This window comes from Danio rerio, chromosome 4 (genome assembly GCF_052040795.2).
Source record: "Danio rerio strain M-AB ecotype USA chromosome 4, GRCz13ab, whole genome shotgun sequence".
In the NCBI taxonomy this organism is placed as follows: Eukaryota; Metazoa; Chordata; class Actinopteri; order Cypriniformes; family Danionidae; genus Danio; species Danio rerio.
The window spans coordinates 48,425,994-48,450,847 of NC_141024.2; the positions used below are offsets into that span (position 1 = coordinate 48,425,994).

Sequence of the window (24,854 nt, forward strand, 5' to 3'; positions counted from 1 at the left end):
CCACTTTCTGCCATGTTTGCTAAAAAGCTCAGTATAACTGTCATTCTCTGGCCTTCAAGAGATAAGAATGCTATTCCAGCTTTTTTTGTGCGGTGCTGGTAAAAAAACAAGGTCCCACCCATGATTTGAACTCGGATCACTGGATTCAGAGTCCAGAGTGCTAGCCATTACACCATGGAACCTCAAGTCTTCTAAATGGTGCTGCCCGGGCTAAAGAGAAAAAAAAGTAAAAAAGAAAAAAAAGAAAAGAAAACGGCCTTGCCAGAAAGTAGCAGAATGTCAATACAAGGCAGTGCCAATGTGCATTGATTTCTGAGTAACTCGTCATTTGGCATGCAGGGCTCCTCACACGTTTACTGGAGCAGGACCAGGTAGGGCCTTCAAAAGAAAAGCGCACTATTCCAGGCACTAATTTGACCACGTCGCCTTTTTAAAGCGAAAAGGTTTAAAGTGAAACTCTCCTGATTCAATCATTACCAGAAGCGACGTGACCATCTGGAAGTAAGATAGCTTTTTGGTCAAGTGGAAGCAGTTGGACTTAAGGGTGCAGCAGCAAGGCTTTTTGGGTGACTTTCGGTCACCTAACTCTTGTGCCCAAAACTGAAAAACAACACTATTTTACCAAAGCCTGGATCTAACCAGGGACCTTTAGATCTTCAGTCTAACACTCTCCCAACTGAGCTATTTCAGCTGCCATTTCACAATTTAATATTTCATAGACTAAACGGCGTGCAGGGCAAAGAGGCCACCACAGAGCAGATGTGATCTTTTTTTTTTTTTTGACCACGCCAAAAACTACCAATTTGAGTTTTTCCGAGGGGAATTAGCTCAAATGGTAGAGCGCTCGCTTAGCATAGGAAGGGGCCCAATCTTCTCGCTCACTCGCAAGCGAACAAGCCGCAAAAAAACGAAAAAATGCGTCAAATTTCGCTTGCAGTAGTGTTCGCGGCTTTGTGACTGTGCATAATGTGGTATTTTGGTTGCATATTGCATGTCATTTTAGATGTCATTTTTTGCGTGCTGGATTCGAACACACGATCTGTGTAACACAATATCCAATCAGTGTCGGTTTCAGCGGAGCCAATCAGCTGCGCTCTTATTGAAATTTTACTGACGTAACACAGGCAATTATATTGATATTACTATTATTATGTGGATATTGTTCTTAAAAAGCATATTACGTTAATTAAAAATGAATGAAAATGTTTCAATTAAACATATGTATGCTTGTTTATGTATATATAAGTATATTATATATATTTATGTATTAATATATAAATATATACTATACTATATATATATATATATATATATATATATATATATATATATATATATATATTAATATATGTTATATTTCTTTATGTAATAACTTTAAATGAATGCACACAAAAACAAGTAATATGCAAAATGGTTTATTAAAATGAATACAAATATTAAAATCGCAAAACAATTTAAAAAATGTAAAAAACAACATAAAAACATATCTTAATATATAAACTATATAATATACAATAAATAAAAACAATACAATATATATTTATTTATTATGCACATATAATATATTAAAACAATACTATTTATAAATATATTTATTTATTATACACATTATATAAAAACAATATATATATATTTATTTTTATATACACAATATATTAAACAATAATATAAATAAATAATAAAACGCAAGAGTGGGGGCACGTAATATATAAAATATAGTATTTAAGCAATGTATAAAATGTTATTTTTTTAAGAAATATAAATATATTTTTACATAAAATATACACAAATATTAAATAAGTACACACAAGACAAAATAAGAGTGGGCCTATAAGTGCCACTTTAAAATGCTAAATATTAACACACAATAATTAAATAAAATGAGAGAGAGAGAGAGAGAGAGTACCCATGTAACATTTACAAAAATATATACAGCAATTTGTCCTTTATTCTGAAGCTGGAGTTTGTCCTTTATTTTGCTGGTCCTGTTCTGCCAACCAGTTCTCTAAGGATTTGCCATTTGAAATTTGCAGGCAAAATGTGGCATTACCAAATCGGCTATGGCCAAACTCCTTAGTCTTTGGTTGCCCACATTTGCTGCAAACATTAAAAGTAACTGCACGCACATACTTCCTTTTGTGGACTCTACTTTCCTTCTCCTGTTCCCGTGCAGGTGCAGGTGGAGGAACAGCAGGTGCAGGTGGAGCAGGTGCAGGTGGAGGAACAGCAGGTGCAGGTGGAGCAGGTGCAGGTGGAGGAACAGCAGGTGCAGGTGAAGCTGGGACTGCACTGGATGTTGGTGCAGCAAATGATGGAATCACTATTGACACACTCATGTCTGGGTTAAAAACAAGTGTGCCAAACAATGATCCAGGTCCTGAAATGGGCTGCACAACACCTGGTGCTGTGGGGGGTGGTGCAATGGGGCACACCGTGCTGGGGGTCGGTGGAAAGGAGCACACCGTGGTCGGGGCAGATACAATGAGGCGCACTGTGGTGGGGGCCGGCGCAATAGGGCGCACTGTGGTGGAGGCTGGTATGATGGGGCACACTGTGGTGGAGGCTGGCTAGATGGGGCGCACTGTGGTGAAGGTCGGTGGGACGGGGCACACCATGGTAGGGGCTGGTGCAATGTGGCAGACTGTTGTGGGGGTTGGCACGATTGGGCATACCGTCATGGGGGCCGGTGGAAAGGAGCACATCGTGGTGGCATCCGGCAGGAAGAAGCAAACTGTGGTGGTTGCAGAAGCAGACTTTCGACCAGGTCGAAGAAGAGGTGCCTGTCCTTCTTTATTTGGAGGAAAGACAAACTGGTGTTTGGGGCCTGATGTTGTCGGTGCCTCGTCCAATTTTCCCCTCGGCAAAGGAAGCTGCGTATCTGCCACAGCAATTGGATCAAGTGGAGTCAGTCCTTGAGGGAGTACACTCATTTCCTGATCCTTTTGCCTCCGTTGAAACCTGATAATAAATGATATGTATCATTCATATATATTAATTTGGAAGTATTCAGGTAATTTAAAGAAAATAATGTGCTTTGCTTACCACTGAATGAGCGTCTTCTGATGTAGCTCAAAAAGCTGGATCACTGTTTCATCCATCAGCCTGCGACTGCCAAGCACCAGATCCCGGATGTGGTGGTAATCGGTCAGTATTTTAGACCACCTGTGCGTGCGAACACCAGCCTTCTTGGAAGTGGACTTGTGTACGGCACACAGCTTTGTACAAATGGCCTCAACCAAGCGGCTGGTGCTAGGCACAGGGACCCTCAGGATGTCCAATCAGACAGCGCTTGACGCTCTCCACACCTGGAGTGACTCCGGAGCGCTTCGGTGCCTTAAAGCGCCCATGTGTCAGCTGAGGCTGATGTCGAGGCTGGTAGTTGATGCGCTGTTTATCAACATCCAGGAGAGCTGTCCACAGCTGGATGGCCTCTGTCACCTGCAGGTCAGTGAGGTAAGGAGCCTCACGAAGACCTACCAAATAAGCAGCCAGATCCTGCACCTTGTCCCACCCAGCAATGCCATCAGGTCCAATGACTACTCCCTGGTAAATACAGAATAAATTTAGTATATGTGGAATAAAAAAAGACTAAATAAAATTAAGTTCTTAATATATCTTACCTGAGCCTCAACAGAGAGACTGTCTCCAGACTTGGATGGCTGTGACGGCACTGAGGGGGCTGGGCTAGGAAGCTGTCCTTCTCCACCAGCTGATGTGGACGGCTCAGCCAGTGATGCTGGGGACTGAGGCAGAGGCGAAGATGAGGGGCTGTTTCTGAGATCACGGCAGGGGTCATCCTCATACAGCACTGGAACTGTGATGTCCTCCATGATCTCCTCCTCAAACCCGTCATCTTGTAGATCCTCATCATCTACTTCCTCCACCAGCCTGTCTTCCTCCTCTGGGTTCTGGAGCACCGGAATCAGGGTTTTGCCGGTCTGGCTGTAAAGGTGCTCCATTCCCAGCAATTCACCTTAAAAAAATAAACAATAAAAAAACATATATTAAATAAAACTAATGATAAAATAAACATTTAGATTACCATTTTGTGTAGTACATTAAAAGCTTAATGAATAACTTCCATAACAACTAATTAATGGATTTCTTGCCTGTATAGGCTCCAGGAGGGTGATAGCGGTTATCCCAGGGCTTACGTCCTGAGACATATCTTTTGGTGGACAATGAGCATTGTGTTTTTCCTCTCTCTCTCCCTGCAGGTAACTGTGTCCACCTGGTAGCAATCATTGGATCTTTCTAGAGAGGAGAGAGAGTATTTAACCTGAGCTGCACTTCAAACCAGTGTTGGTGGTGTCAAGTGCAGTGGCTGAGCTTTTCTCCAAATTCAGACCTGACTCATGAGGTGAACGGATCAATTCTTTTTCCGTCTCTAAATGCGTATGATTGGCCCATGATGAACGAGTGACTCAGACCCGATAGAGGACTCAAGAGATGAACGGATCAATTCTTTTTCCAGCTCCAAACGCGTATGATTGGCCTGTAAGGAACGAATGACTCAAACCCGATAGAGGACTCAAGAGATGAACGGATCAATTGTTTTTTTCGGCTCTAAACGCATATTATTGGCCCGTGAGGAACGAATGACTCAGACCCGATAGAGGACTCGAGAGATAAACGGATCAAATCTTTTTCGGCTCTAAACGCATATGATTGGCCCGTAATGATTGAGTGACTCAGACCCGATAGAGGACTCAAGAGGTGAACGGATCAAATCTTTTTCGGCTCTAAACGCATATGATTGGTTTCTGCCTTTCTGCGATGAACGACACGAAATGTGATGAAGACTTGAAATAACGATACCACCTGCACAAATGTACGCACACGCAAATTAACAAATCACTCCCTGAGAGGACTTGTAGTTCCCAAATCCTATTGAAGATTCGTTTAAAATGAACGAAATGTTCATGATCGACCCATTACTAAACCTGGTTAGATACCTGCTCCAGTCGGGGATTGAACCTTGTGATCTACCCAAAGTGTTATTTATGGACATATTTCTTGAACTAGTACTGTTATATATGCATTGAGTAGTTTCTGGTGGGCAAAAAGTACAAAATATAACCTTAATTTCGCTTCTTTCTTTCTCAATTTCTCAAATTTTCTTATTTTTCTTGTGCTTTTTTCTTCCCCTTCCAAAACAGGCTATTGTTCCCCAGCTTTAGCGGAGTCGGTAGAGGGTCCAGGGTTCAAGTCCGTGTTCGGGCATGAGAGACTCTTTGTGGAGCCACAGCTTTTGCCGTTGAGCTATCGCTTGCTGAAAGTTTCATCTGACTGCACAACACGTGTACTAGGCATGAGGACATGGGAGAACAGGCAGTCTTGTAGTCATGGCTGAGTGGTTAAGGCGATCGACTACATATCCGTTGGGGTATTCTCCCGCAGGTTCAAGTCCTGCCAACTATACCCTCATCCTGTTCCTTTTTAAAATTGCAGCAGTCATCAATTGTTTGCATTTCCATTGTTTCTTGGGAAAAGCGTTGTGCTGTTAGGAGGAGAAAAACAACAGCGTGTTCTCACTGAAGAGAAAGAGGCATATCACATGGATAAACATACCACACAATAGCTACAAGTCCCTGTTCGGGCGTGTGACGCTCATTTTGTGGAGCCACAGCTTTTGCCGTTGAGCTATAGCTTGATGAAAGTTTCATCTGGATGCACAATATGTGTACTAGGCATAAAGAAATGGCAGTACAGGCAGTCTTGTAGTCGTGGCCGAGTGGTTAAGGCGATGGACTAGAAATCCATTGGGGTCTCCCCGCGCAGGTTCGAATCCTGCCGACTACGTCCTCCCCCTTTTTAAAATTGCAGCAGTCGTCAATTGTTTGCATTTCCATTGTTTCTTGGGAAAAGTGTTGTGCTGGTAGGGGGAGAAAAACAACAGAGTGTTCTCACTGAAGAGAAAGGGGCTTATCACAGGGAGGAACATACCACACATAGGTCACAAGGGATGTTTCATAGCTCGCCGTGATCGTATAGTGGTTAGTACTCTGCGTTGTGGCCGCAGCAACCCCGGTTCGAATCCGGGTCACGGCAGGTTTTTCAAGGTGACATTGGTGTCGCACTCTGTGTTGCCATCCGTTATCTCCAGCCTTCTTTTAGTGCAGGCTGTGCTAATGGCACGTCCTGAATGTTTACGTTTCCTAAAGTGTGGAAGACTAGGGATATGATATAAGAGAAATAAGATCTTTGATGCCAGCATGCTCTGTAGATAAGTACTTATCAAGTCACGCTTCTAAGGCATGGAAGGAATCTTTTCAATTGTTGAGTGTCCATTCATTGCCACAACAGCAGAAAGACATTCTGCAGTTATCATTGATCTATTTAATGTCTCCTACATGACATGAAGTCCAAACTATTGTGTTGTACTGATGTCTACACCTACAAAAACCATAAACCCAACCTCAAAGTAACCTGTCGTGTTTTAGCAACATCCACACCAACCATAAGCTTAAAACCCCCTCTCACGGTAAACTTTAGTGTACTGTAAAGGTCTGCGCCGACCACAACCCAAACCTTGCCTACTTGTAAATTACTGTTGTGGAGCCCGGATAGCTCAGTCGGTAGAGAATCAGACTTTTAATCTGAGGGTCCAGGGTTCAAGTCCCTGTTAGGGCGTGTGACGCTCATTTTGTGGAGCCACAGCTTTTGCCGTTGAGCTATCGCTTGATGAAATTTTCATCTGGATGCACAATATGTGTACTAGGCATAAAGAAATGGCAGTACAGGCAGTCTTGTAGTTGTGGCCGAGTGGTTAAGGCGATGGACTAGAAATCCTTTGGGGTCTCCCCGCGCAGGTTCGAATCCTGCCGACTACGTCCTCCCCCTTTTTAAAATTGCAGCAGTCGTCAATTGTTTGCATTTCCATTGTTTCTTGGGAAAAGCGTTGTGCTGGTAGGAGGAGAAAAACAACAGAGTGTTCTCACTGAAGAGAAAGGGGCTTATCACAGGGAGGAACATACCACACACAGGTCACAACGGCTGTTTCATATCTCGCCGTGATCGTATAGTGGTTAGTACTCTGCGTTGTGGCCGCAGCAACCCCGGTTCGAATCCGGGTCACGGCAGGTTTTTCAAGGTGACATTGGTGTCGCACTCTGTGTTGCCATCCGTTATCTCCAGCCTTCTTTTAGTGCAAGCTGTGCTAATGGCACATCCTGAATGTTTACGTTTCCTAAAGTGTGGAAGACTAGGGATATGATATAAGAGAAATAGGATCTTTGATGCCAGCATGCTGTGTAGATAAGTACTGATCAAGTCACGCTTCTAAGGCATGGAAGGAATCTTTTCAATTGTTGAGTGTCCATTCATTGCCACAACAGCAGTGCTGGTAGAAGGAGAAAAACAACAGTGTTCTCACTGAAGAGAAAGGGGCTTATCACAGGGAGGAACATACCACACAGAGGTCACAACGGCTGTTTCATAGCTCGCCGTGATCGTATAGTGGTTAGTACTCTGCGTTGTGGCCGCAGCAACCCCGGTTCGAATCCGGGTCACGGCAGGTTTTTCAAGGTGACATTGGTGTCGCACTCTGTGTTGCCATCCGTTATCTCCAGCCTTCTTTTAGTGCAGGCTGTGCTAATGGCACGTCCTGAATGTTTACGTTTCCTAAAGTGTGGAAGACTAGGGATATGATATAAGAGAAATAGGATCTTTGATGCCAGCATGCTGTGTAGATAAGTACTGATCAAGTCACACTTCTAAGGCATGGAAGGAATCTTTTCAATTGTTGAGTGTCCATTCATTGCCACAACAGCAGAAAGACATTCTGCAGTTATCATTGATCTATTTAATGTCTCCTACATGACATGAAGTCCAAACTATTGTGTTGTACTGATGTCTACACCTACAAAAACCATAAACCCAACCTCAAAGTAACCTGTCGTGTTTTAGCAACCTCCACACCAACCATAAGCTTAAAACCCCATCTCACGGTAAACTTTAGTGTACTGTAAAGGTCTGCGCCGACCACAACCCAAAGCTTGCCTACTTGTAAATTACTGTTGTGGAGCCCGGATAGCTCAGTCGGTAGAGCATCAGACTTTTAATCTGAGGGTCCAGGATTCAAGTCCCTGTTCGTGCGTGTGACGCTCATTTTGTGGAGCCACAGCTTTTGCCGTTGAGCTATCGCTTGATGAAAGTTTCATCTGGATGCACAATATGTGTACTAGGCATAAAGAAATGGCAGAACAGGCAGTCTTGTAGTCGTGGCCGAGTGGTTAAGGCGATGGACTAGAAATCCATTGGGGTCTCCCCGCGCAGGTTTGAATCCTGCCGACTACGTCCTCCCCCTTTTTAAAATTGCAGCAGTCGTCAATTGTTTGCATTTCCATTGTTTCTTGGGAAAAGCATTGTGCTGGTAGGGGGAGAAAAACAACAGAGTGTTCTCACTGAAGAGAAAGGGGCTTATCACAGGGAGGAACATACCACACATAGGTCACAAGGGCTGTTTCATAGCTCGCCGTGATCGTATAGTGGTTAGTACTCTGTGTTGTGGCCGCAGCAACCCGGTTCGAATCCGGGTCACGGCAGGTTTTTCAAGGTGACATTGGTGTCGCACTCTGTGTTGCCATCCGTTATCTCCAGCCTTCTTTTAGTGCAGGTTGTGCTAATGGCACGTCCTGAATGTTTACGTTTCCTAAAGTGTGGAAGACTAGGGATATGATATAAGAGAAATAAGATCTTTGATGCCAGCATGCTCTGTAGATAAGTACTAATCAAGTCACGCTTCTAAGGCATGGAAGGAATCTTTTCAATTGTTGAGTGTCCATTCATTGCCACAACAGCAGAAAGACATTCTGCAGTTATCATTGATCTATTTAATGTGTCCTACATGACATGAAGTCCAAACTATTGTGTTGTACTGATGTCTACACCTACAAAAACCATAAACCCAACCTCAAAGTAACCTGTCGTGTTTTAGCAACCTCCACACCAACCATAAGCTTAAAACCCCATCTCACGGTAAACTTTAGTGTACTGTAAAGGTCTGCGCCGACCACAACCCAAACCTTGCCTACTTGGAAGTTACTGTTGTGGAGCCCCGATAGCTCAGTCGGTATAGCATCAGACTTTTAATCTGAGGGTCCAGGGTTCAAGTCCCTGTTCGGGCGTGTGACGCTCATTTTGTGGAGCCACAGCTTTTGCCGTTGAGCTATCGCTTGATGAATTTTTCATCTGGATGCACAATATGTGTACTAGGCATAAAGAAATGGCAGTACAGGCAGTCTTGTAGTCGTGGCCGAGTGGTTAAGGCGATGGACTAGAAATCCATTGGGGTCTCCCCGCGCAGGTTCGAATCCTGCCGACTACGTCCTCACCCTTTTTAAAATTGCAGCAGTCGTCAATTGTTTGCATTTCCATTGTTTCTTGGGAAAAGCGTTGTGCTGGTAGGGGGAGAAAAACAACAGAGTGTTCTCACTGAAGAGAAAGGGGCTTATCACAGGGAGGAACATACCACACATAGGTCACAAGGGCTATTTCATAGCTCGCCGTGATCGTATAGTGGTTAGTACTCTGCGTTGTGGCCGCAGCAACCCCGGTTCGAATCCGGGTCACGGCAGGTTTTTCAAGGTGACATTGGTGTCGCACTCTGTGTTGCCATCCGTTATCTCCATCCTTCTTTTAGTGCAGGCTGTGCTAATGGCACGTCTTGAATGTTTACGTTTCCTAAAGTGTGGAAGACTAGGGATATGATATAAGAGAAATAGGATCTTTGATGCCAGCATGCTGTGTAGATAAGTACTGATCAAGTCACGCTTCTAAGGCATGGAAGGAATCTTTTCAATTGTTGAGTGTCCATTCATTGCCACAACAGCAGAAAGACATTCTGCAGTTATCATTGATCTATTTAATGTCTCCTACATGACATGAAGTCCAAACTATTGTGTTGTACTGATGTCTACACCTACAAAAACCATAAACCCAACCTCAAAGTAACCTGTCGTGTTTTAGCAACATCCACACCAACCATAAGCTTAAAACCCCATCTCACGGTAAACTTTAGTGTACTGTAAAGGTCTGCGCCGACCACAACCCAAACCTTGCCTACTTGTAAATTACTGTTGTGGAGCCCGGATAGCTCAGTCGGTAGAGCATCAGACTTTTAATCTGAGGGTCCAGGGTTCAAGTCCCTGTTCGGGCGTATGACGCTCATTTTGTGGAGCCACAGCTTTTGCCGTTGAGCTATCGCTTGATGAAAGTTTCATCTGGATGCACAATATGTGTACTAGGCATAAAGAAATGGCAGTACAGGCAGTCTTGTAGTCGTGGCCGAGTGGTTAAGGCGATGGACTAGAAATCCATTGGGGTCTCCCTGCGCAGGTTCGAATCCTGCCGACTACGTCCTCCCCCTTTTTAAAATTGCAGCAGTCGTCAACTGTTTGCATTTCCATTGTTTCTTGGGAAAAGCATTGTGCTGGTAGGAGGAGAAAAACAACAGAGTGTTCTCACTGAAGAGAAAGGGGCTTGTCACAGGGAGGAACATACCACACATAGGTCACAACGGCTGTTTCGTAGCCGTAGTCTCGTAGCTTGCCGTGATTGTATAGTGGTTAGAACTTTGCGTTGTGGTTGCAGCATCCCCGGGTTGAAAGGGGTCATGTCGTGAATTCGACTTTTCATCAATTAGAAATTATCAGACCGGAGGTTTTGAATATCAGAAAATAGACTTTATTCTCTATAATAAAGCCGAGAAAGAGCAGAGCAGACCCCAGAGCATTCTGAAGTCTCTCCGGGACACCTTCTAAATTATCTGTGTTCTCCATAATCTTTATACAGGTAATTATGACACACCCCTTTGTGTCTCTTTTTAACGCTTGACCACTTTTGAATAGGTTTTCTAGTCTAAGGGGTCCTGCTATTCTTGGCTCTCAGCCCACCAGCTCATGTCAACAGAGATGTTACAGGTCTATGTCAGCAAAGTATAGATACAACTTATGCAAAGGAACTAAGTGTTTACATACATCGTTATGATAGGATAATAACTTGATAATATGTTACTCATTCTAACTTCTGACACATATAGCTTCATACAAGTATTTAACATATATAATCAGTGCTTTACATATTCAGTTATTCTACACAATCAGCCATTCAGTAATAGCCTTCTCCTAGTGTTGCTTCTGTGCAGGCATACTCATATTACACAGTATTTTTAACACACGCTGGCATGTTTGCTGCAAACACTACATACATTTTGAGAAGAGAAAATTAACTGCTTTACACTTAGAAAATACTACACACTGAGAGAATAGAAATCTTCTTCAATCCCTCCTCTTAAGACTTTAGTCTTAATATTATTGTCTTTTAACCCAAAGTGCAATTTCAGAATCCAGTTCTCTTAATTACCTCTATCTAGTGACTGATATAAGCCACATAGCTGTTATCAATTGACTAGATTATGCCACTGTACTTTGACAGAAGTCCAGCCAAACATCTTCCCTCTTGATTTGAAGGAAGTAAAAGACTGTACTCTGTTTTTTCTCTTAACACATCAAATACAACAATATTTTAAGCATAAGTATTCAGTTGGTTCAGTCCTAGCTGCTGGTTTTCACACTCATGTAGAATATACTGAAGTGATATTATATATAGGTACCATAAAAGCAATATGCAAACAAATTCAATATGCAAACATAAAAAGCATCAAATGTTGATCTTGATTTTTGGTCATCCTTGTTTCTCTTCTTCTAAGCTATCAGCATCTTCACTTGACTTTAATAGATGTTAATGGAGATGTGTGGTTGAGAGTCTGAGTTTTGAAATCTGCAGTTGTGCATTCATCATCCCTTGACTTGTGGCACTTCTGTATGTGGTATTCAGGCATATTATCAGAATCACTCTTTACTTTGTTCTGATTAACTTCTCCTTCCACACGTTGCACTTAGTAGTTTAGAGCTTTAGAATATTTAGGCTCCTCTGTTTCCGGTCAGCTTTCCCTTGCTGGAGTTGTTTCCTTTCGCTCCTTTGAGGCATTGGTACCCCATTAATGGCATCCACTTTGGCAGCTGTTGGATTTGCCCTCATCCAGATATGGTCCTTTCCTCCTGAGCTCTCTCATTTTTCCAGAACATCCACAGATAGACTCGATCAGCTGGACTATTTGGACCTTGTATCTCTGCTCTCTCACATGGTTTCCTGCACAGATATCGCTTTGCACATGGCAATTAATTGTTTCTTCATAAAAGTCCCTACTGCATTAGACATCTTTGCAAAACATTCCAAGAGGTTATGTGCAAGGTTATAAGTGAGATTATATGCAAGGTTTTATGCAAAGTTTCATATGGTTTCTTGCAAGGGTTGACCCAATAGCAGTTCATGCGATGCAGTGTTAGATGCCTGTTTCTGTCAGTTTCCATGCCATCATTCACCAATGGACTTGTTAACACATTAATCCCATTAAGTTTATTATTTTCACATCTTTCATTGCGCGTTGGCCTTGATGGATCATCTTCATCTCTTTCAGCCATTTCTGGTAATTGAGCATAATACAATTACTCTCTCTTTTGCTTTATTCATAATTTTTCATACTCCTTTAGATGTTTTTATTTATTGATCACTTATTAACTTAGATTTTAATTACTTTATGAATGCAAACCTTTTATGAACTTATTTCTGCTGATGTTTCAAATCCTTGGAAGTACTTCTTTCGTCACAAATGAATAACTGTTCCTGCTTCATAATTTGCTTCTGGTACCATCTCCAATCATCTACTCATCATAGTTTCTCAACTGTGCTTGTTTACGGAATAATTCTCTATCCAGTCACCACCAAAAACAGTCATCATCTCTCACTGTTTGGAGCAATGGTCTCCAGCCAAGTCTTTTAATTGAACTAGATCTTTGTGAAGCTGTAGATCAGTGGTTCTCAAACTTTTTTCACCAAGTACCACCTTAGAAAAAAATCGTCTCTCCAAGTACCACCTTACGACGCTATTTTTTAACCAGTATTAAAAAATAGCGTTGTAAGCCTAATTAAGCAGCTACAGGTGTGCACAGTTTTAAAACGATGCAGATTACTTCCTATTAGTAAGAATATGTATTATTGTCAGTCACTTTAAACATTTGAAATAGTCTGAACATTAACTGTGCTTGCAGATTTAAAAAAAAGTTTTAGTTAAAATGTGCTTTTAAAAGTTCATAAAAAATGGCGCTGTTCTTAAAAAGTAAAAAGAAAACTGCTGTACTTAAATCTAAAGTATTCATAGTAGCCTATTCATCAAAAGCTGGAAATGCTGCTTGGACCTTATAAATATAGGCTATATGTCATATTCATACACTTTCAGACAAATCTTGAAATAAATGTTAAATGTACATGACAGGGTTCATACAGGCACAGCCTAAGGAAAATCAATTCCAGCACCTATTTTTTTTTTCAAGACTGACATGCTATGTATTGAAGACCTGAAATGTATTCTCAGAAACCCATAAAACATTATATAGGAATAGATACAAATAAAAACCATTAATAATAATATTTATTAATCATATATTAATAATATAATAAACCTGCACTAAGTGCTTGTGAAATCTTTTTTGTACTCAAGTAAAAATACTATTACACTGCTAAAATAACACAAATTTTAGTAAATAATACTAATATTAGGTAAAAGTACAAATTACTCTTTTAAAAAGTACTAGTTGGTTACTTTTGAAAAAAAATCTGATTTTTATTATGAAATCACTTTTTTTTAAGTGTAAACCTGATTTAATGGTTTGATTGCTTACATCCCAAAGCTACATGTATAATTTGCACTAACAAAGGAAGTATAGTCAATTTTTCCTTTCATGACAATTAATCTTTTTTCAATAGCACTGGTAAAACTACCAAATAATCTTTAAGGCCATAGAGACACATTTTGCCCATTTTTAAAAAATATATATTTTTAAGCTTTGAAAGGTTAAATTAAAGTATATGGTAAAAAGATTTAAATTTAGCCTTTTATTTACATAATTTACACTATTTTCTTTACGATATGGCAAATTTGTTTCTTAAATAGCTGTACATCACATGTAGATTTTATTTTACACTTGATCTTAATCTAAAATAGAAACGTAAAAAAATACAAGTACAAGTCAGTAAAAAATAAAACAAATGACTTCATTTTACTTGAGGTATTTGAAATATGACGACACTACATTTATCAAAGCAGTGCTTTAAGAGCCTTATTGTAAATTGTGATAAATAAACAATAAGTAACAACGGATTGCTTTGACCTGTAATGCTTTAGGACAGATCAGAATACAGCTAAATGTATAAATCACACAAATACCTCATCCAGAAACATTTCCAGCATAATTATTTTGTCGTAAAGAAATAAAAAATGTTCCACCTTTGCTAAAAGTAAGTTTCACTTCACAACACAGCCAAATAAGAAGACCATTAGCATTGTCATCGATCATGTATCAATCTATTTCTAAATATTTGATAACTTTGAATACTTTTATACTAAATTTAGTTAAGGAGCAAAGATAAATAATGTCTACTTTAATAGTGGAAAGATCGCGATTGTATTCTATCTGAGCACACACGTGATCATGAGAGCACTTGCAGTTAATTTGAAAAAAGCCTGTTTAAGAGCTCGCATATCTGTTTTAGCGATTTGAGTACATGAATGCGCTCTCGTGTTAAAATAAAGCACTCGCCGCATTTGCAGAAATGAGTAATTGCGCAATACCTTCATTCCCGCGCCGCCATTCAGAATGTATTTAGAGGAGTGACAGGTCAGAGGCGAGTCGACTGGCTGTCGGAGAGCGAAACGTGTATGAAGATCATCAAAAACGCAGGAAATATGTCCGCGGTTTAATTACTCTGCTAGACATCTCTGTAGTGAAAAGCATTATTCCAACAAAACATTTGTTTTTAAGTTGTTTTTTCTGTCTCTGCAACACAGAAAGCCTTTGTCCCGCCCTTACGTTTCACGCAACTAGACAAGGTCGACTGTGATTGGCCACTTTTCATGTCAGTCAAATCACGCTTCAGAATCAATTCTTAAACTTCGGAAACTGATTTTCAGCAGCTTATCACACAATGCACTAAAATAAACACTCTAAGCACAGCGTTGTGATCGTACGCTTCAAAAAACAGCCAATGCTGATCACATCAATGTTATATTACGCATTAAAGGATTAAAAGTGTTAATTGTTTTTTTCATTATTCAGCGATTCCTCCGCGTACCACTAGGAGGAAGCCCGCGTACCACTAGTGGTATGCGTACCACAGTTTGAGAACCACTGCTGTAGATAATTCAATCATCCACATATTGTGACAGTGTCCATCCTAAGATCTTCTCCCTTATTATAACCCTTTATGCATTCTGGTGTATACAGTATTTGCTAGTCATCAAGCTGCACAAGTACAAACAAGTTTCTACCCTCCTCTGGTAGTTACCTAAAATAAACTCAATAGAAACTAAGCACTTAATATATTTACCATCCAAAAGAACATATCTTCACATACAATATGAACTTCAGCTGGAAAATCTTCTCCTATTGATTGCTCTTAAATCATATTATCAACATTAAGCCTCTTTTATCTGTCTTGATTAACCATTTATTTTAATTATCAAATTAACTTCAATTAAATATTATTAGCTACTTATAATTTATTACTCTTAAATTTAAATTTAAATAGAAATGTCTAGGACAGATTGTTTATTACAGTAAATGTTTCTATTAATGCTCCTATTTTTACACTTTTCAATGGAGTTTTATACCTATTTCAGCATCTAGTGTTTTTCTTTCTGGGCAGATCTACATCTGATTTAATTTTAACCCTCACTTTGCTGGCTGATTTCATCTGCATCTCAGTCCTGTAATGACAATCATTTAGTTGGAATTTGACACTTCTTTCCTTTACTAATTTATTTTCTGATCTATATATTAATTCCTTTTTTGTCTTTGAGTTATTTTCTTTTGGCTGACAACTATTTCCTAAGGCATTCCCCTCAATTGTTGTTCATACAATTTTGATGCACTTTTTTATCAGCTGACTAAAACTTACTGTATGTTTTGTAGGTTCCTTTTTGCTCTGTTTTAACTATTATTCCTTAATATTTTCTTCTAATTATTCTTCACATATGTTTTCATGTAAAACATTATCTTTTTCTTAAACACTTTTCTCTTTCAATTTTTCTTATAGTAATTTAGAACTGTTACTTTTTGACCTTATGTCCTGTGAATTTATTTCAAATTGTTATTTCAATCTTTCCTTTAACTATAAATAATTTTTCTAGATTTGAATTTTTCCAGTTTTCAATATCCAATCTTGATTTAGGTCATTCACAATAAGATTTTGCTTCTGATATTATTGCCTTATCAAAAGCTTTTTCTTTTTCTTTAGTTAGTCTCCTGCATTGTAATTTATCCTTCTATGTTTAAGGACCTTTATGATTAAACCTATTAAAACTTAAACCTAAATTATTTAACATTCATCATAATTTATAATTTCAACATTACACATTTAAAGTTTCACTGTAGAATTTCCTTATAACACTTTTTCTTACTTAAAAATTTGCATGATAATAATTTCTCTCAAATTGACAGGAGTCTGATTTGATACAAGAATGGGTAGCTACACTTTTGTTCTTAATTTTCCTTCTGTAATGCTTGAACTTAATTTGGACTATAGGAGCTACTTTGAGGTGGACTGTCAGACTATCCCACCTCGCAACCTGAGACAACTAGCTCACAGATTGGTGCTTCTGTGGTGTCCTGAAATTCCTTCATATCAGGGAACAGTTTTCCCCCTCTCTCTTTGGGCTGGCTTCTTTCTTTGTCTCAGCTGATGTAAAGTTCTGGTGGAGCGTTTTTTTCTCTCTGATCAGTTCATCAGTCTCTTGTTAGTGTCTCTTTTGAATGTCTTTGAAAAAATGTAGCTTTTTCAGTCCTCAGTAAATCCTGAGTATGCAGTGCCTGCATCACTGCTGTAGCATGTCACAAGTGTCAACAGCCATTTTGCTCGTTGTGTTTTTCAAACACCTTTCCATTTGCCAGTACACTCAGAGATGTCTGGTAGGTACGAGACTACAGTCCCCCAAAGTTCATCCATATATCCTCTTAATTAATATATATAGAATTTAGCTCATGACTTAATAAATCTTTTTTTTTCTTTATCAAATGAAGACTCCTTTTATCATTTTTTTCCTTTTGCTGTTTAATGACTTATTTTCTCTAATTATCAATCATTTTTATTATATGTAAATATGCTTAATTTTCTATTTCTTAAATGTTCTTCTAATTAATTTCTTTGGCTTCAGATTGTGCTTCACTTATTTTTCCTAATTTATTCTAGTGCTTCCTCACTAGTTACATTACATCTTACACTATTTTAATTTCTCTAACATTTCCATACCTGTTTTAATTCAACAGTACTATATGGTGGCCTAATGTCTAATGTAACTGTTCAAAATCCTTACTGCAGTAGCTTCAAGTTCATAGTACTATTTTAACTCTACATGTTTGTTTACTTTAAGCATTTTTCCTATCTGAAATGCAATTTGTAATTCTCAATCACTTTTTAAGTACATAAAATATTCACTATAAAATTTTTGAACTCACTATGATGTTCTTTAATGTCTCCTCAGTGTCTATGCTTTACATTTGACTCACTACTTTTACTACAAATAGCTGTTGGCTCAGATGACAGCCTGTAGCTGACTTTAAAACAGATGAAAACAGTCAACGTAAACCACAACAATATTTTATTGCACTTAAACATAATTTTATCTTTTAAAGCCCAATCTTAGTTTCTTCCAAATGTTACTGGTTTTTCTAATTTTTATCTTATCTGTTTAATATATATTTTTAAACATCTTCTCTTTTTATTCTATTAAACAATGTTTGGATCTTTTTTTTCCATTTTCCTATGCTTCTTTTCCTTTTCAAAAATTAGCATTTTTGTCTCCTAGATTTTCCTAATTCATTTTTCTTTAAACTTTTTTTTTCTTAAACATTTGATCATTAACTCTTCAATTAATCCATATTCATTAAAGTTTTCCTCTTCTCTAGTTCTTTATTTACTCAAATCATTAACTTATCTATTTTTATTCATACTGATTTAGTAAACTTATTTCCTGATCAATATAACTATTAATCTCCATATGTAGATATTTCTATGCTTCAATTTTTTATTTCTTAATATTCATTAGTATAGCTTCTAGGTGCATTTTTGTTAAAACTTTTTATTTATTAAATCTTATTCTATCATTGGGATTTCCTTATTTCATTTATCTTATTACATTACTTTATAATATTTCTATTTATTTAATACCTTATAATATATCTTGACTCTTTAGCTTCTATCTGTCCTGTGAAACTTTTGTTCTTAAAATAGACAGATTCTTACCACTCCTGAAGCAGACCTTCTTCCAGACTGTCGACATGTCAGGAATTTCAGTCACCTCTCTGCCTATAGTTTATACTTAAAAACACTTCAAACACACAGAGATAATTCAGAAAAATGTTTAACTAGTATATTGTTCTTTTCAGTCTGTGTCTTTCAAATGCAATATGATCTCAATTAATTTTATGAGGCTTAAACCTCCTCTGTATCACAATCTCTTCCCTAAACTGCATCACTCTCTATCTTATTGTTCTTAAATCACACAACATATGCAGTCCTTCTTTTATATTATAATATAAAACGATAATTCTTTTAAACTCACTCTTATTGCAACCATACTTCTAAACACAATCATACTTCTCACTCGTCCTAACCTCATCTCTTACACTGTGTAGCCTGAACCTCACCTCTATTCTAGTCTCTCTAGATCAAAGGTGAAGGCTTCTAAGCACCCCAGCAACACAGACAAATACACAAATACTTACAATTACATAAAGACACTACACTCCTCTTGAGTGACCTGTCCGAGCAGCCTCTAACCTTAGAGCTGTAACCACAGAATTCTCCACTACACTCCTCTTGAGTGACCTGTTACTTCTGCTCCCGTCTTTACTGTCCTTCAGTAAAAATAGCAATTCACAGGATTTTTGCCTTTTTTCCCCCAGCCTCCTGAATAATAATATTTATTATTATTAAAACAGAACGGGTACTCCGAGGTATTTGCGCGCTTCTCTCTACTTTATTAATCTGTTTTAATCTCTTAACTGTCACCACACTTTAAGAACTTCCTTTTAAAACTTAAAAATGCTCTAGGCATATTCTTCATCATTAAAAAATTTCCCAAACATGAGTAACAGTTACTAGTTAACGTTTATCCTATCCGTCAAGGCCCTCTTAGGAAAACACAGATCATTTGCATGCAAATTGTTATTTTCTTCTGGTATTCAAAACCCCTTTGTTTCCTTTTTTATGTTTACTTTTACTTTTTTAGTTTTACTTGTAGTTCGTTATAGCTGGAGAAACAGTTCAAGTGACTTTTTACCGTTACAAGCAGGTCCTTGGTAGAAAAAACACAAACGTATAAGCGAAAATTGCTTACCATTTTTTATCGTGGCCACATATTTGTGTTTTTCCTCCAAGCCCCAGCATGTCCAGTGTCACCCGTCCATCTCTTTCCAGCCCCACGATTTTGGGCGTCATTTGTCGTAAATTTTGACTTCTCATCAATTACAAATTATCAGACCGGAGGTTTTGAATATCAGAAAATAGACTTTATTCTCCATAATAAAGCCGAGAAAGAGCAGAGCAGACCCCAGAGCATTCTGAAGTCTCTCCTGGACACCTTCTGAAGTCTCTCCTGCTCCTTCTAAACTTTCAGTGTGTTTGTTACAATTTTTATACAGGATTATTATACACACCCCTAAGTCTCTTTTTAACTCTTGACCATTTTTGAATAGGTTTCTAGTCTAAGGGGTCCTGCTATTCTTGGCTCTCAGCCCACTAGCTCATGTCAACAGAGATGTTACAGGTCTATGTCAGCAAAGTATAGATGCAACTTATGCAAAGGAACTAAGTGTTTACATACAATGTCATGATAGGATAGAGAGAGGAATATAAGGTACCATGTGTCAAAAAGTTTGATTGATGACTGCCACGCCCCTTTTAGGGCGGGGCTTCCGGTGTAAACCCCGCCCCTTTCCGTTAATTAGATTCTTATCAGTTGAATTAAATTAATAATTCCGGTAATCAGATTCTTATCAGTTTAATTAAATTAATAATTCCGGTAATCAGATTCTTATCATTTTAATCAAATTAATAATTCCGTTATTATTACATTAAAATGAGATATTTTAATATTATGAAATAGATTTTAATGAAATAAATTATATCAACCATTATTAAAACTATATTATTAACTAATTTACAGTAATATATTTTAAATATTGTAATAAATTCAGTTATCATAATTATGCAATATTATATTGTCATTATTGTTTTAAATTATGTTAATGTAATTAACTTATAATATATACTAATATATTATATTATGTTTGAATTAATAAACTAAGGTGTATGCACCGGTGTGTTGCCTTTGCTCTGATGTGGTCAGAACTGTGTGTCTGTGTATGTGTGTGCGTCTCTCCGGCTTGCGTGTGGGTGTGGCGAGAGGCTCTGGCTGCGTCTCTGTGTGTGTGCGGGAAATTTGAACAGGTTAAAGCGTGCTTGAGAAAGATAAAAGACATCTGATGACTTTTACAGCGTATGCGTGTATCTGATAAGCGAAATTTATGACATCGGTTGTTAAATAAACGCAAACGTCCGTTTACATGGTTATCGTTCAGTCCGGCTCTTTCCGGCTGTCTAAGCGTGAGACTGTGTGTTTGTGCGTGTGTGTCTCTCTGGTAGGACTGTAGGTCTGGGGAGTGGCTCTGGCTGTGTGTCTGATAAGGAAAACTTATCAATAGACAACATCACGTCAACTGTTTGTGAAAGATAGATTAATATCAGATATGGAACATATATCTGTATGTATGTGACTGTATGTAGTTGGTGTCTCCTACTAAATGCTATATGTTGTTAGGTGATTAGAAAGTGTGCTGATATTGCATATCTTTATGTTCACATGCAGCCAACTGTGTGTGTGTGTGTGTGTGTGTGTGTGTGTGTGTGTGTGTGTGTGTGTGTGTTTGTGTGTGTGTGTGTGTTTGTGTGTGTGTGTTTGTGTGTGTGTGTGTGTGCGCACTTTTGGGTCTGGGTTTTGTCTACTTGAAGTCACGACACAGTATTTAATGAATTTGCCTTTATTATTGCTCATTAATAGGTTATGTTGTTTTTCACATTATTACTACATTAAACCAATAAATATTTTAAGACAGACAAAAGAGCATCAGTCATATAATTTTAATATATCAATGTTGAAACTATCAAATTAGAATATGTTTACAATAGTAATCCATTAAATAACAAATCTCAATCTGTATTGACGACAAATTGTCACACCTTGTAAAACAATTTAATCTAAAAATGTAGTTCTATACTGTTGGTTGAAAATCACAGATGTAAATTCAAGTTGTCTTTGTGATTAATGAAAAACTGAATGATTTTCTTTTGACTAACACATTCTCAATATATTTACAATTATGTTCTGTAATTTATGGCACACATTGTAGTACGAATAATCTAAAAAACTTAATGTTTTGCACACTGATCATCACTAGTGTAGATTTGAAAATAAACGTAAAATATTTACTATAAGAACTTATCAGTCTTTAGACAGTATTGATATTTCTGTTTCAAAAAGTCAACAAAATATATGTATTACTCGTAGTAATTGTAAAACTCACAATTCAAGCCATGTAGCTTAGTTATGGAATTTTGGTATTTCAAACTGATTTGAATGAATTAAAAATACTTGATATTATAAAGAAAAAATGGATTATTTCAAATATTAAATAAAAAATATAAACAAACATTTATTTTCAGTTTTATCTAAAAAAAATTACAGCTCTGGCCCCCAGTTAACTTTAGTTAATTTTCTACAGAAAAAAAATTTATTAGTTTAACTACTGGATCCTGCATTTATACAAAATGTTTACGTAACAGTGACAAATCAAGTAAGTTTACAAATTTGTCAAAATTAGTCAAGTTTACAAGTAGTTCTTGAAAGTAGACTGAGCAAATGATGCTTTTCATTGACCATTAGATTTAGATGAATCAAGATTATTGACACTACCCAAATTTTGTAGTGAGTGTATGTTTCTTTAAACTGAATGTTTTTCATTGACACACACATTTTCAAATGAACAATCTAAAATCTAACTGAATGTTTTTCACTCAGAATATAAAACGTTATCATACGGACAAATGGTGTTTAAAATACTATTGATTAAACTTAACGCATGACTAGAGTTTTGTTTTTACAAACAATAGCATTGAAATAATTCAAGCTTATGATTTTGCACTCTGTTGCACTTTTTCAACACAAAATGTAAGCTTTTTATGTATGTGCTAAAAATCCGTAATTTTGCGACACTGTCAAAGTTTGTAGGTTGCAAAGCATACTTGCTTTTAAAACTGTCGGTTCACCAAATTTACTTAATGTTGTTCCCTTTCTTTTGGAGTTTTTAAGAACATCAATGTTTCATTTAAGGGAAAAAAGTGATGTTTTGAAATACAATGGTTACATCAATATGGTCCAATGAGAGTTAGAATTTCTGGGTTTCATGATATGGGAATATTTTTAACCTCTAATGTGTCCCAAGTAACATTAATAACAACACTTAGCTACAGTTATTTGTTTCATAGTTGAATGCTACACGCAATACTGTCAACAAAGCACATTAATATCAAAGAGTAAATCCATTTTAATTTAAGAATACTTTGCAGTAAACTTTAATGCTTTAATAAGTTTATTTTATCAACCCCCGAATGCAGAATGTTTTTTTGAAACATTTCAGTATATTTTACGACCACTGCCATCTCACCAAATGATTTGACCTAATTCAAGCAGCCATTTTCTGCTGCACTTTTTAACACAAAATGCCTTTGCAAACTTTTTGCATATACGTTACAAGTCTGTAATTTTACACAATTCTCATAGCATCTGTTATGAAGCATACAGCAAAAGTCGTAATAACCATTTCTACTGCCAATTGTCTTTTGTTGTCTAATTCTTCATAATATTTTTTTTTTACGAGAACTATGAATCTACAAAACTAAATTTAATACTTGCCACTAAATCCGCATTAATATGTTTTTGCAACAGTGTCTAATGTACAGTGTATTGAAAATATTTTCTTTTCAACTGTCGTGAAAGTTTGAGTTGTAAATGTTTTGGATTTAAACCGGTGACACCCAACAATATTATGTATACCTTTTATTTATACACTTTTTCAAATGAATGAGAAATTACGAAATTGTACGTCAGTACTTCTAGATTTAAAACTAAATTGGGCAACAATTTTTAGGTTGTCTTTCCAAACTGACTACAAAACCGTTACACATGAGAAGTGTGTGTTATTGGGATGGCTTAAGCGTCGACCAACTTTATTAAATGATCTGCAGTTTATACCTTTTTGCTTTAAACAAGTAACCAGTCCTTGACACGCTATGCAACATTTTAAATTTTCTAAATATGTAAATATTCATTTGGCATAAATATAGGACTTTAATAAATTTTGACAATATTTCTATTATTTGTTTCACATCGTCATGTTTAGCATCTAGCTCATTTTCTAACTATTTACAGTACAGGCATAGACACTTTTCAGAACAAGCAATAGGTCATTTATACCGCTATAGACTTTGAATGCACCAATTAACACTTGGCCAATCTTGCGACTTTACTTTAAGTTAATATTTTTGTATGTAAACCTGATCCTGTAAATTTAATCCAAAATTTAAAAATGACTAGGTTGGGTAATGAAACGCCAAGCAGTTTATTTTTTCTTTAGAAATGCTTGTAGAATTGAAAATCTACTTAGTTACATTAAAACATTTTACTTGTTTAACACAAAATAATAAGTTCACTTAAGCTGAAAAACGTTTTATTTCAAGCACATATACACTGAATAGAGTCAAGAGCTGGTTAACGGAGCAGAATTAATGGCTGTAGATCAGCTCTACATGGGCCATGAATGTAATATTAATAGATTATTTGTGTCTTTTTCTAAATAGTATAGCTCATGAGGTGATTACAAAATGAAGTGCATATCTATATATTCACAGGCAATGGAATATGAGCTTATGTATGGTTGTTTGTTTATTTGTTTTTGTTCTACATAAGTAAATGTTTATTTAAAACTCATGATTATTCCACTTTATTTAAATGTAATGCAATAAATAAAATTATACAAATATTTGGATGCCTACTGTTTAGACTATTCTACATTAAAAATAGATGTTTTAATCTAAACTGGATAGTCTGAGTTGGTTATTAGAGTTTGATGGCTCAACACTAATAACCTTAATGATACATCATGAAGTTTTTAATTGTCAAATTGTTATGAAGTTAACAAACACTTAATATGAATTAAGCTACATATAAGTTTAAATAATATAAGTTAAACATTATTTTGGTAAATAACTAACATTATTTAACAGTTGTTTTCAATATATAAAAAAACTAGACTTAATTATTTTTAGGTGTAACCATAAATAAAATTTTAATTTAAGTTTAAAATAAAAGTTTAAAATTATAATACGTTATTTGTTTAATCAACTCTTTATTGTTCACTATCATTTTCTCTCTTTATCATATCACTATCACAACATGTTTATATATATAAACATGTTGTATTTAACATTATTAATACATATTGTATTTTAGAACAGGATCAATCATAATATTATCATACTTTTTGTCTATTAAAGTAAATTATACGTTTTACAATATTAACCCAGTAAATACCATATCTTAGGTTGTAATGACAACATTTTGGCTTATAGTTGTAACTTTTATTTTGAGACTTAGGCCTAACAAGAACAAGGTCTTAGGC

At 37.0% G+C, this 24,854-nt stretch overlaps 2 protein-coding genes and 9 non-coding genes across 11 annotated transcripts in view; 9 read left to right on the plus strand and 2 right to left on the minus strand.

Annotated features, from left to right (window-relative positions):
• LOC141381647 (uncharacterized) overlaps positions 1-19,725 on the minus strand; it is a 751,802-nt gene extending 732,077 nt beyond the window's left edge. Inside the window, exon 1 of the mRNA XM_087248530.2 lies at positions 18,036-19,725. The gene's annotated coding sequence lies outside the window, so the exon portion shown is untranslated. The remainder of the gene's footprint in view (positions 1-18,035) is intronic.
• On the minus strand, positions 3,043-4,137 carry LOC103910589 (uncharacterized). Its single transcript, XM_087249566.2, has 2 exons — positions 3,621-4,137; positions 3,043-3,543 (listed from the first exon to the last, which is right to left on the minus strand). Exons 1-2 carry the CDS (start codon positions 3,957-3,959, stop codon positions 3,250-3,252), a joined length of 633 nt encoding a protein of 210 aa, XP_087105692.1. The 5' UTR covers positions 3,960-4,137; the 3' UTR covers positions 3,043-3,249.
• trnas-aga (transfer RNA serine (anticodon AGA)) lies at positions 5,721-5,802 on the plus strand. Its single transcript has one exon. It is a non-coding gene; the product is annotated as a tRNA-Ser (tRNA).
• On the plus strand, positions 5,980-6,051 carry trnah-gug (transfer RNA histidin (anticodon GUG)). Its single transcript has one exon. It is a non-coding gene; the product is annotated as a tRNA-His (tRNA).
• Positions 7,011-7,082, plus strand: trnah-gug (transfer RNA histidin (anticodon GUG)). The gene has a single exon. It is a non-coding gene; the product is annotated as a tRNA-His (tRNA).
• On the plus strand, positions 7,445-7,516 carry trnah-gug (transfer RNA histidin (anticodon GUG)). The gene has a single exon. It is a non-coding gene; the product is annotated as a tRNA-His (tRNA).
• On the plus strand, positions 8,217-8,298 carry trnas-aga (transfer RNA serine (anticodon AGA)). Its single transcript has one exon. It is a non-coding gene; the product is annotated as a tRNA-Ser (tRNA).
• Positions 9,247-9,328, plus strand: trnas-aga (transfer RNA serine (anticodon AGA)). Its single transcript has one exon. It is a non-coding gene; the product is annotated as a tRNA-Ser (tRNA).
• On the plus strand, positions 9,506-9,577 carry trnah-gug (transfer RNA histidin (anticodon GUG)). Its single transcript has one exon. It is a non-coding gene; the product is annotated as a tRNA-His (tRNA).
• Positions 10,087-10,159, plus strand: trnak-uuu (transfer RNA lysine (anticodon UUU)). The gene has a single exon. It is a non-coding gene; the product is annotated as a tRNA-Lys (tRNA).
• Positions 10,278-10,359, plus strand: trnas-aga (transfer RNA serine (anticodon AGA)). Its single transcript has one exon. It is a non-coding gene; the product is annotated as a tRNA-Ser (tRNA).
• Positions 19,726-24,854: the final 5,129 nt, after the last annotated feature.

Bases quoted from the DNA above. Each gene is read 5' to 3' on its own strand.
- LOC103910589 (XM_087249566.2), bottom strand. From the start codon at position 3,959: ATGGAGCACCTTTACAGCCAGACCGGCAAAACCCTGATTCCGGTGCTC. The intron at 3,544-3,620 runs GTAAGATATATT...TGTATTTACCAG, and splicing joins GTCTCTCTGTTGAGGCTCAG to GGAGTAGTCATTGGACCTGA.